Source organism: Chanodichthys erythropterus, chromosome 13, assembly GCF_024489055.1.
Source record: "Chanodichthys erythropterus isolate Z2021 chromosome 13, ASM2448905v1, whole genome shotgun sequence".
NCBI lineage: Eukaryota > Metazoa > Chordata > Actinopteri > Cypriniformes > Xenocyprididae > Chanodichthys > Chanodichthys erythropterus.
The window spans coordinates 41848959-41862015 of NC_090233.1; the positions used below are offsets into that span (position 1 = coordinate 41848959).

Sequence of the window (13057 nt, forward strand, 5' to 3'; positions counted from 1 at the left end):
CACTTGTATATTGCAAAAATACAGTAACTTTTAATGAAGCAAAACATTAAAATGGAGTAAACAAATGACATAAGGTAAAACACACAGTGGTAGGCACCCAATAATTTCTACTGAATCTTGGTGATCTTATAGTTTAGCTACACTTTGAAGTTGGGATTTGTTCCATGCAGACTGATTAGCAGTTAAAATGTTAATGAGGTCCTGCTCTTAACTGAAATCAGAGTTTTGATGATCAAGAAATACCTCTTAACCCATTCCCTATAACCACTAACATCACAACAATAGTTTTTAAAAAAAGGGGTCTTCCATCCAAGTCCTAACCAGACAGAGTATTAGCTGCTGATCATCATTAAAGGAAATGTTCAATGTAACCCCAAAGTTAGTTTTTATTTAGACTGAGTCACTAACAACATTAGAAAATATGAAAATGCTTCTAAGCTTTCTAAGTGATATATACAAATATTTACCCACAGACTCAGTACTGATGACAGTGCTGTCCTCTTACACTAATTTTGGGACTGTGAAATAAAAAAAAATAATAATCACAAAGTGTGGTTGAGGTCCACTGGTTTTGCTGGTGTGCTTGTGGATGGTGGATATGTTTTGCAAAGGCATTAAGAAACCACAAAGTAGGATGTTGGACAAAACGTGTTTTCTGTGGAAGATGGACAAAACAATTTCACAACCTCTTTCAGAGAAGTCGTCACTCTAAACTATATTTGTCACACATGAAGGTGAAAAGTTGAAGATGCTGACATAAATGTGTAAGAGTTGTTTGTCTGGTGCAAGAGTGCCAAAGTTACAGCTGGCAAGTAAGATGTGAGCCTACTGAGGTGGGATGCAGAGGGTTTGCAGCCCAGTCTCTCCGCAGGGCCTATAACATGCTAGGCATCAAATGGGCCAGCAGACAAAAAGGCATTAAGTCGGCCACAGAGGCACCCTATGACCCCAGGAAACATCAGTGAAAATGTGTCCAGGTAAAACAGTAAATGTTATTTATTTATTCTATAAGCAATTCATGGGTCGTGTTCTTCAAATGAGACTTACTTGGTGAGCCAAATGTTTCAGGATAACTTAAACCAAAGCTTTAGGATTTACTTTAGTAAAAGAAATATCTAGGCTATGCCACATACAGTTTAAATATACAGCAAAATATGATTTTTAAATATTTGAATTATAAAAATTTTCTAATGATAAAATTCAGTGATTGTATGTAGAAATACTAAATAGTTTGAGACAAACAAAATCAGGAATTAGACAAAACTTTTCATTTCACTGGAACATCATCAAGTGTTTTCACTACCTTTTTCTTTATATAGTATCTTAGACAGACATTGTGATGAAGTCATGCTGATGAATGTCAAAATCATGCTGATGAAAACGAAGGACAAACTGAAAGTCTTGTGAAATCTGGAAATGCCACGTCAACTACTTATCTATGGGAAAATAGAATGATTATGCATGCAAAATATAATATACAGTTACTTTTTATTATAGAGGCATTTGTTTCATTATAAGAGTTACTGTTTGCACCATACAGTCAATGAACTGTATGCAGTTGTTTATCAATTAAACCATGATTTTAAGTAACCAGGTGTGATCCATATTTTGAATTTATATGGAGTTAGTTCTCCTCAAACTCAAAAGATTAACACTTGTTTTCGTCTTTTACAGTTGGAATTGTGGAGATATTGACTCTTCAGAAAACAATATTTGACAGAAGACTCACACACACATATGTTGGCTTAAAATTGACACTTGAAGTCGACAATTTCTGTTTTTAATAATGATTTATTCATTTATCTGTCATTATTTTTTTATTTTATATTATTTTCATAATCTTTAATCAAAATAACGGTAACACTTCAGAATACTGATCCTTCATTAATGAATAACTACACAGGAACAAATGAGTCATGCATTATTAACACTCTAGTAACTACTATTAACTAACAAGAAACTCTGATTTATGAAATTAGTAAGTAATAGTGCTCAGTTGAAGGTTGTTGTTCACTATTAGCTATTCAGTAACTACTATTTTTTTTTCATACCTCCCAGAGAACTACTAAGAACTACTATATACAGGTTAATAATTATTGTGAATAATGCATAATTAATTCTAAAGTGTAGGTCATGGTAACCCACCAGTAATGACTGAAGTATTACCAAATCCTTCAGAAGGAATTATTAAATTATTTGGATCAGTATTCTAAAGTGAAAAACATGATAACTCTCTAGTAACTACTGGAGTCATACAGGTTTTTATAAAGTATTGGATAGTAATTACTCAAGAGTTATTATATCATTCTAAAGGAACTACTAATTATTCGGATCAGTATTCTAAAGTGAAGATCATGGTAACCCACTAGTAATTACTTAAGTGTTACCAAATACATCAGAAGGAATTACTGTACAAAACTATACAAAACCTTAAAGGATTCTGAAGGATTTGGTAATACTTTAGTCATTACTAGTGGGTTACCATGATCTTTACTTTATAATTAATTATACATTATGCATTATTCATGTTAATTATGAACCTGTATATAGTAGTTCTTAGTAGTTCTCTGGGAGGAATGAAAAAACAGTAGTTACTGATTAATTAATAGTGAACTACCACCTACAACTGAGCACTATTACTTATTAATTCATTGATCAGAGTTTATTGTTAGTTAATAGTAGTTACTAGAGTGTTAATAATGCATGACTCATTTGTTCCTGTGTAGTTATTCATTAATGAAGGATCAGTATTCTGAAGTGTTACCAAAATAACTTCCCTACTTCTTGCAGCATCTTCTCTTCTCTGATGACGTGTTTACTGGCATGAGGGCGGGATCAACCTGTCACTCACATGAGATCACAGCAAAAGCAAACAACAACCATCCAACCAATTCCCCATGGACAAAATCAAGTCCTGACCTGCCTTTTTTTCCCTTGTTCAAGAAGCTGTTTCATTCGGATATATACGTCACAATCTCCTTATTAAGTCTGATGTCACATGTCACCGTTTCCAGGGTCCAAAAAACTCTATCAGATGCCAAAAGCAAACAATAAACGGTGCAAATATGTGATGTAATACTACTGAAAGATCATGATCCTAATGTTTATCTTCATACTGAAATCTCAGATGGCCAGACAGTTATTCATTTTTTATAAATTGTTAAAATAGTGATGCCTGGGATACCTTGAGCCTGGAGACTACAGTTGTACACCATGAGTTTTTAAAGCTTTTTTAAATCTGTGATATGTTAAGATAATATTCTCAATGGAAAAAATTAGAGGCTTGGACTCGGAAACTGTATTCCTTACATCATGACTTCCCTTAAAAAAAAGAAGTTTATTCAAGTGTGCTTTTAGTATACGTATTATAAACTAAAAATAAGAAAGTATACTTTCAGTTGACATAAACACAATTTTCTCAGCTTTTTGTTCAAAATGTTGCTTTTTCTTAATGAAACTTACCCACATTCAAGTACGGAAGAGGATTAGGGCCAAGCAATAATAAAAAAAGTAAAACCATCTCAAGTTTAAAGTTGTTAAATTTCGAGAAAAAACTCGTTAAATTTCGAGAAAAATGTTGAGATAAAATGTTGAGAATAAAGTCATTAAATTATGAGAAAAAAGTCGTTAAATTACGAGAACAAATTCGTTAAATTATGAGAAAAATGTCGTTAAATTTCGAGAAAAAAATCTAGATAAAATGTTGAGAATAAACTCATTAAATTAAGAGAAAAAAGTCATTAAATTACGAGAAAAAAGTCGAGATAAAATGTTGAGAATAAACTCATTAAATTAAGAGAAAAAAGTCATTAAATTACGAGAAAAAAGTCGAGATAAAATGTTGAGAATAAACTCATTAAATTAAGAGAAAAAAGTCATTAAATTACGAGAAAAAAGTCGAGATAAAATGTTGAGAATAAACTCATTAAATTATGAGAAAAAAGTCGTTAAATTACGAGAAAAAAAGTCGAGATAAAATGTTGAGAATAAACTCATTAAATTATGAGAATAAAGTCATTAAATTACAAGAAAAAAGTCGTAATTTAACGAATTTGTTCTCGTAATTTAACGACTTTTTTCTCATAATTTAATTGTCACGATCACCAGTGAGAGTGCCCTATCAGCCACTAGAGGGCACTCCATTCTGGACTCTCATTTCCATCCATTGCATTCACTACATTACCCATAACGCACTCCCCGGACTCATTATCACCATGTCATTGCACCCAGCTGTTTTGAGTTCTCTCATCAGTGTCTGTCTATTTCTACCCTGTTTGTTTCTGCTTTTGTCATGGAGTTTTCAGTTCTGGTCACCCGTTTCTTTGTTTGTTTTCTGGTTTTCTGTTTTTGACTGCTTTGTGGATTTTGACCCCTGCCTGTTTCTGAATACGACTTTGGATTACCCATTAAACTCTACTGCACTTGGATCTGTCTGTTGTCTCCATGATTCGAACGTGACATTAATGAGTTTATTCTCAACATTTTATTTTGACATTTTTCTCGAGATGGTTTTATTTTTTTATTACTGCTTGGCCCTAATCCTCTTCCATATTCAAGTGTTGATAAAAAAGAATGCATGAAGCTAGAGTTGTTTTTTTTGTTTGTTTGTTTTTTACAGCAGAGGCTCTGTTCTTTATTTTAATATATTGCATGTTCAGATATTGTAACAAAGCGGGAGTCATGGTAAGATCCAAATGCAAGCTTTATTAAGAATGTCGTACAGGCAGGGTCAATCAGGAGCAGACGAGAACAGCAAGGGACAGGCAGGATCGTAATCAGGGTGCAGGCAATGGTCAGGACAGGCGGATATCATTCACAGAACAGTATAACAAGCAAGGGTCAGGACAGGCAGCAACGGGTCAAGAAACAGGAACAGGCAAGATCAAACACAAGCAGACAGGATACAAGGAACGTTCAGAATTGTCACTAGGAATCAAGACTTCGCGGTGAGGTGGTGTGTGTATGAGTCCTTTATAGTCCAGGTAATGCGCATCAGCTGGGTGTGGTGATTAGTGTGGAGTGTGCATGGCTGTATGTGGCAACAGGTGATTGGTGGAGTGAGTGCATGTGATTTGTGACAGATATTCATACAATAAAATATTCTGGAGACCATGAAAGTTTTGTGAAAATAATCAAAAATCCTGGCACTGGCTGACAGCTTAACTATAAGTTCCTATAAGTTCAATTGGAGTATAAAAGAAAAATGTAGCTGTGTACTCAAAGTTTACTATGGTTACATTTAAAGTATACTTAATAGTATACTTTTAAAATGTGGGACAATTTAGTCTCAAGTCGTATTTTCATATATACTACTAGTACACTGATATTAGTATACGTACTAGTATACTTAAAATATACTTGAACTTTACTTAAGTATACTTATTAAAAAGAACTTGAAATATACTTCTTTTTTGTAAGGGTTAACATGCAAACTGGGAAGAAAAGACTATCACAACTTATGTTTCATGTTGACTTTAAAGACTTAAAAACTAAACGCGTTTGTCTAATGTGGAACAGATTGACAGTCTTTACTGATAAGGTAAGACAGGGTAAGATTTTAGGCAGAATAGCTCCCTGTTCTCCCTGCTCCCTTTCTCAGTTTCCCTCTTTTCTAACCTCCTCATCCCTCCCCTGGCTCCAGGGGCCGACCGAGCGTGAGGCTGCCTCCGCTAACGGCCTCGGTCCCGGCCTTTCTTCCTCCTTGCTCTGTCTCACAAGCAAACGCAGTTCACCCTGTCTACTACACTGATGCCCATCCCACCAAATGGTACAGCCCTGGAACCTAACCATGTTGCCAACAACATCAGATCCTATTAGAAATTCAAGCTGTTGTCACCAGAGGTGGACCCATTCTCAACCCCGGTACCTTATTCTGAGCTGATATTTCCATAAACCACCCGTAAAAAACTCTCCTTGACACCTCTCTCAACTTCATTCTTCAAGCTGCCTCCCCTAGAACCCTACAATTCATTCTGCATAGGAGCAGCAACTACAGCCACCCAAAAAGGCCACTCCCAGCATCAGATACAAACAATTGGTCACTGGAAGCTTAAGAACTACATCCGATCTAATCGCTTCCATATTAAAAAAGCCCAACGAACACCTATCGGTTAGTTTCAGCTCCAGCTCGTTCTCTCACACATACCTGCAAGCCGCCATATCCAACTCAACTAATACCATCATTCCAATACAACGGAAAATTTCTATCATTGCCGCAGCAGTGATGTCGCCTCGGCTCCCGCAGGAGCTCAGTTCTGGCTAATTCCTCCACTGCCGCAGCAGTGTTGTCACCTCGGCTCCCGCAGGAGCTCCGTTCTTCAGGCCAACTTCTCCACTGCCGCAGCAGTGATGTCACCTCGGCTCCCGCAGGAGCTCAGTTCTGGCTAATTCCTCCACTGCCGCAGTAGTGTTGTCACCTCGGCTCCCGCAGGAGCTCAGTTCTTCAGGCCAACTTCTCCACTGCCGCAGCAGTGATGTCGCCTCGGCTCCCGCAGGAGCTCAGTTTTTCTGGCTATTTCCTCCACTGCCGCAGTAGTGATGTCGCCTCAGCTCCCGCAGGAGCTCCGTTCCTCTGGCTGTTCTCTCCACTGCCGCTGCAGTGATGTCGCCTTGGCTCCCGCAGGAGCTCAGTTATTCTGGCTTTTCTCTCCACTGCCGCTGCAGTGATGTCGCCTTGGCTCCCGCAGGAGCTCCGTTCCTCTGGCTGTTCTCTCCACTGCCGCTGCAGTGATGTCGCCTCGGCTCCCGCAGGAGTTCCGTTCCTCTGGCTGTTCTCTCCACTGCCGCAGCAGTGATGTCGCCTCGGCTCCCGCAGGAGCTCAGTTCTTCAAGCCGATTTCTCCACTGCCACAGCAGTGATGTCACCTCGACTCCAACAGAGGCTCAGTTCTGGCTAATTTTTCCACTGTCGCAGCAGTGATGTCGCCTCGGCTCCCGCAGGAGCTCAGTTCTTCAAGCCAATTTCTCCACTGCCGCAGCAGTGTCGTCACCTCTGCTCCCGCAGGAGCTCAGTTCTTCAGGCCAATTTCTCCACTGCCGCAGCAGTGATGTCGCCTCGGCTCCCGCAGGAGCTCAGTTCTTCAAGCCAATTTCTCCACTGCCGCAGCAGTGATGTCGTCACCTCTGCTCCCGCAGGAGCTCAGTTCTTCAGGCCAATTTCTCCACTGCCGCAGCAGTGATGTCGCCTCGGCTCCCGCAGGAGCTCAGTTCTTCAAGCTAATTTCTCCACTGCCGCAGCAGTGATGTCGCCTCGGCTCCCGCAGGAGCTCAGTTCTTCAAGCCAATTTCTCCACTGCCGCAGCAGTGTCGCCACCTCTGCTCCCGCAGGAGCTCAGTTCTTCAGGCCAATTTCTCCACTGCCGCAGCAGTGATGTCGCCTCGGCTCCCGCAGGAGCTCAGTTCTTCAAGCCAATTTCTCCACTGCCGCAGCAGTGTCGTCACCTCTGCTCCCGCAGGAGCTCAGTTCTTCAAGCCAATTTCTCCACTGCCGCAGCAGTGATGTCGCCTCGGCTCACGCAGGAGCTCAGTTCTTCAAGCTAATTTCTCCACTGCCGCAGCAGTGATGTCGCCTCGGCTCCCGCAGGAGCTCAGTTCTTCAAGCCAATTTCTCCACTGCCGCAGCAGTGTCGTCACCTCTGCTCCCGCAGGAGCTCAGTTCTTCAGGCCAATTTCTCCACTGCCGCAGCAGTGATGTCGCCTCGGCTCCCGCAGGAGCTCAGTTCTTCAAGCCAATTTCTCCACTGCCGCAGCAGTGTCGTCACCTCTGCTCCCGCAGGAGCTCAGTTCTTCAGGCCAATTTCTCCACTGCCGCAGCAGTGATGTCGCCTCGGCTCCCGCTGGAGCTCAGGTCCTCTGGCTATTTCCCCCACTGCCGCAGCAGTGATGTCACCTCGGCTCCCGCAGGAGCTCAGTTCTTCAAGCCAATTCCTCCACTGCCGCAGCAGTAATGTCGCCTCAGCTCCCGCAGGAGCTCAGGTCTTCTAGCTATTTCTCCACTGCCGCAGCAGTGATGTCGCCTCGGCTCCCGCAGGAGCTCAGTTCTTCTGGCTATTTCTCCACTGCCGCAGCAGTGATGTCGCCTCGGCTCCCGCAGGAGCTCAGTTCTGGCTAATTCCTCCACTGCCGCAGCAGTGTTGTCACCTCCGCTCCCGCAGGAGCTCAGGTCTTCTGGCTATTTCTCCACTGCCGCAGCAGTGATGTCACCTCCGCTCCCACAGGAGCTCAGGTCTTCTGGCTATTTCTCCACTGCCGCAGCTGTGTTGTCACCTCCGCTCCCGCAGGAGCTCAGTTCTGGCTAATTCCTCCACTGCCGCAGCAGTGTTGTCACCTCCGCTCCCGCAGGAGCTCAGGTCTTCTGGCTATTTCTCCACTGCCGCAGCAGTGATGTCGCCTCGGCTCCCGCAGGAGCTCAGTTCTGGCTAATTCCTCCACTGCCGCAGCAGTGTTGTCACCTCCGCTCCCGCAGGAGCTCAGGTCTTCTGGCTATTTCTCCACTGCCGCAGCAGTGATGTCGTCTCGGCTCCCGCATGAGCTCAGTTCTGACTAATTCCTCCACTGCCGCAGCAGTGATGTCGCCTCGGCTCCCGCAGGAGCTCAGTTCTTCAAGCTAATTTCTCCACTGCCACAGCAGTGATGTCGCCTCGGCTCCCGCAGGAGCTCAGTTCTTCAAGCCAATTTCTCCACTGCCGCAGCAGTGTCGTCACCTCTGCTCCCGCAGGAGCTCAGTTCTTCAGGCCAATTTCTCCACTGCCGCAGCAGTGATGTCGCCTCGGCTCCCGCAGGAGCTCAGTTCTGGCTAATTCCTCCACTGCCGCAGCAGTGTTGTCACCTCCGCTCCCGCAGGAGCTCAGGTCTTCTGGCTATTTCTCCACTGCCGCAGCAGTGATGTCGCCTCGGCTCCCGCATGAGCTCAGTTCTGGCTAATTCCTCCACTGCCGCAGCAGTGATGTCGCCTCGACTCCCGCAGGAGCTCAGTTCTTCAAGCCAATTTCTCCACTGTCGCAGCAGTGATGTCGCCTCGGCTCCCGCAGGAGCTCAGTTCTTCAAGCCAATTTCTCCACTGCCGCAGCAGTGTCGTCACCTCAGCTCCCGCAGGAGCTCAGTTCTTCTGGCTATTTCCTCCACTGCCGCAGCAGTGATGTCGCCTCGGCTCCCGCAGGAGCTCAACGCTGTCCAATGTCTTCATCCATATGACGATAACTCTACCGGTCCTTTACTAACCCTCCTAGCAGCACATTCAGCCTAAGCAAGGCAATTTTAGGGGTCATCAGTAATGTTCCGGCTGCTGTCCTGCATTGGTTTGCAATTTTTGGGGGGAGTAATCTGGGTTCGGGCCAAAATACCGAGCTCGGAGCCCTCTCCTCGGACAGCGCGCCAAATACGCATACTATTACGCATACTATTTTCTATCTGATTATTTGTAAGTGTGAACTCGTGAAATGATGTTTTATTAACAAAATTCGGGAGGAGCAACGTTCAAATAATCTGACTAATCATCACGTCATCTCGGCCAGCTGTCAGCAATCAGTAATCAACATATCTACCCAATCAGCGTGAGTGAAAGCATATATATTAGACACGGTCGACTCACCCATATTCCTCGACAGTTTGACAGCATCCCTCCACCACCCCATTTCCTCACACCTGCACTGGTTACTTTCCAGATACTAACCAGGATGGGGGGGGGGGGGGGGTAATCTGGGTTCGGGCCAAAATACCGAGCTCGGAGCCCTCTCCTCGGACAGCACGCCAAATACGCATACTACTACGCATACTATTTTCTATCTGATTATTTGTAAGTGTGTACTCGTGAATATGCATTCATTGTAGTTCTTAAAATGGCTGAAATTACACAGCTTTATAAATAATAAATTTAACAAATTGAATACAAATTAATCACAAAACTTACAGACAATGCTTTCTACAGAGGATCACAAAATGAATGGCTTTATCCAGTTCCTTCTGTGTTGTACTAACTTTAACCAAAGACTATAGAATAACACAAGACGTGTCACTCATATTGTTTTGAATGGGAGAAAGTGTAACGCGCAATATGGCGGAATAAAGGCCGTGTGTCCACCAGGGCAGCGTTTCCCAAAAGCATCGTAAGCCTAAGTTGATCGTAGCTCCATTGGTTTCAATGGAGCTACGATCAACTTAAGCTTGCGATGCTTTTGGGAAACGCTGCACAGAGCGTTTTTAGCCAGCTGAAAACGCCTATCTGCAGCGCAGCGTTTTTTTCCGTTGAGACGCTTTGTTGCTATGATACGGAATATCCGCGGCACTGTTACTTACATAGAGGTTACTTATAACTGATTTTGCAGGTAATTTGTTTCAGACTTAAAATGTTGACACAATGTGAAATTACTTTGCTATGTATTTTCGGAGAGCAGCAATATTAATTTCTCGTCCATTTTGTTCCGTTCTCTGCTCGTTGATGTCGTTGTACAGCAAGAATGTTGTGACAGTTGGTCGGTGTTGTATTTGTCCCGCCCCTCCTCCACTCTGATTGGACGGCTGGCTAAAAAGTGACAGTGATGAGCGCAGCATTTTACTCAAAGTTCAACATTCTTCAACTCGAGGTGACCAGTAAAAAACGCTGAGCTCCCAGGGCTTGAGCGTGAAAAAGACGCTCCCATTGAAAACAATTGAAAAAGTATGCTAGCAGCTGGAAAAAACGCTCTGGTGGACACACGGCCTTACAGAAACTCTGGTCAACTGGAGAATGCCATGAACTTGGGTGCAGGGAGATTTAATGCATCATGCATAAGTCCCGCCTTCTAAATAAGAGCCAATCGCCGACTGGTAAAGTCATCGCGTCACTGCAGCGGCCGTTAGAAGCACCGGTTTCTATAGAAACAGTCAGACATGCGCCTCCGAAATGAGGCACAAGAGACGCGCATTTAGGTCTGCGCATGCGCATTAGCTTGATCCAGCATAAAAATACAGTTTTTTGTCATGATTCGAGCGTTTGGGAAAAAAAATTATGATACAGTTGTTGTCAGATTTCATTGGTGTTTTCAAATATGAAATTTAATCGAAAGCTTGGCAAACAGCTTTGGAGCTGCATGATGCCCAGGATGCCCGAGAGGCGTTTCAAAGATGGCCGCCGAGTGAAATGACAAAGGAGGGCTTTGCGTTAACTGAATTTATCTGTCATGGAATGTTACTATGGCAACTATTTTTAAAAGGAAGCTATGTATTTGAATTGGAATCAATTAAAAACAAAACATCAAATTAATGATCTAGAACCACAGACTGTAAAAAAAGATGGACGACGCGACGCCGCTTCCTTCCATTGTAATGAACTGAGGCCAAAATGGCTGACGATGGGCGCTGACATGTTACGCAAAAACGTCATAAAAAAAAAAAGGTTTGCAACCTGGGCATGCGCAGAAGGTATCGTCCGTGGAACCGGAGGCGGAGCCGCTGTATCAAACTTCCGCCCAGACGACTGCATCATCATTCATGTATTTAAATAGACTATAAATATTATACACAATTTAAAATTCTACCTATAAAGTAATAGGCTATTCTGTTTCTAGAGCAATAATATTTTTGAGAAAGCAAATTCAGTAGATAAAATTAATATAATATGCCACTAGAAACAACTCTAAATCAGCAGAAACGGTCTTGCCATTTTAAATCAAGTTCAACTAACGTTATAGGAGATCGACTGCTGTAATTAGAGTAAGCTATCATTAGTTTTGTCCTGCTAATTATTATTTTATACCCATAAAAATAATAAGTAACTGCCAGATAACAATCACCTGCTTTTTCCCGACATGGTTAACATTAGGTGTGTTATCTTAACTAATAACATTTATTAATTAGCTTATAACGCCCACATTTAATGTTACAGACAAAAAGTTCAGTGATCCATCAGATCCTGTAGGTCAGTTAGTACAGTTTACTGCTGAACAACTCATTTTGTTGGTGTTAAATAACAAAGAAATCGAAAATTAACAGTTAATACATCTTCAATCTCCCTTTCATGTAGTGTGATGTGCATTTTTACTCAGAATCTCAGAATGCAAGAACTACTCTGAAAGAGGTCAGAAGATGTAATTCATAAACAAAGCTTTATTTGACACTTCTTTGTAGACAATGAAAATAAAATCATACATCAAATTATAAAAAGACTGTACATATGACACATTGTTCAGTGCTCTTATGAAAATATGTTTGTGGAAAAAAAGACTATTTTACAAGAATAATAATAATAACAATAATAATAATTTAATCATCATATGCATTAGGAAATGTTTTAAATATTTTTAGTTGTTTATTTTTCATTGAACTCCAACTATGAAGTCATTTGAAGGATGTTGGTGCTGATGATGTTGATGTCAGGATGTTCTTCTGTGGCGCAGTGACAGTTGTACTGTGGTGCACAGACTGCTGGCTCCTGTAAAATCAGAAAAATTTAATTGAATATAATTGTATTAGTTCATTTAGTTAATTGTCATGTGTCTCTGTTTGCCAGAGGAGTTTGTGTCCTTGTATTTAAAAAGTGAAGGATGAATAAATACATTTAAACAGATATTCTCACCTCTTCTCAAGAGCCTTTATGATATTTTGAGTGAATTTTGACTCTGGATTCATGCATTTCCTTCCTGCACCATTCTTCAGAGTGACACTGTGAAACAACAAAATCAGTGAGTTAAAACTTACTCAGGATAGTTTGTAGAGTTGATGAATATTTAAATAAATTAATGCATACAAATGTAGGCTATACTTACATAATCTCATGTTTGCGACAAGATGGACTTGGAGGGATGATTTCAACCTTCTCAATGTTCTTCACTAAAACCACGTTTGCACCTTTGTCTGCACAGAAGCACCTGCCCTTCGAAGACATTCCCTGCCCTGGAAAAGATATTTCATTATAGTCTGTTAGCTGCAGAACATAACCATAACAAAAGATACAACATATGCTGAATGATCTTGATCTATAACTAAATAAATCTCACCTTTCACTCCTACAGCGATCAGGCAGGCAAGAAGAACAAAAGCTGCAATAGTCTTCATTGTCTTCTTGTTCTTGATGAACTGTGCT

The 13057-nt window shown here is 41.8% G+C and overlaps 1 protein-coding gene across 1 annotated transcript; it reads right to left on the reverse strand.

Annotated features, from left to right (window-relative positions):
* Positions 1-12281: 12281 nt before the first annotated feature.
* On the reverse strand, positions 12282-13057 carry LOC137034723 (C-X-C motif chemokine 11-6-like). Its single transcript, XM_067407869.1, has 4 exons — positions 12972-13057; positions 12741-12867; positions 12551-12637; positions 12282-12406 (listed from the first exon to the last, which is right to left on the reverse strand). Exons 1-4 carry the CDS (start codon positions 13027-13029, stop codon positions 12313-12315), a joined length of 366 nt encoding a protein of 121 aa, XP_067263970.1. The 5' UTR covers positions 13030-13057; the 3' UTR covers positions 12282-12312.

Bases quoted from the DNA above. Each gene is read 5' to 3' on its own strand.
- LOC137034723 (XM_067407869.1), bottom strand. From the start codon at position 13,029: ATGAAGACTATTGCAGCTTTTGTTCTTCTTGCCTGCCTGATCGCTGTA. The intron at 12,868-12,971 runs GTGAGATTTATT...TATCTTTTCCAG, and splicing joins GATCGCTGTAGGAGTGAAAG to GGCAGGGAATGTCTTCGAAG. The intron at 12,638-12,740 runs GTAAGTATAGCC...GTTGTTTCACAG, and splicing joins TGTCGCAAACATGAGATTAT to TGTCACTCTGAAGAATGGTG.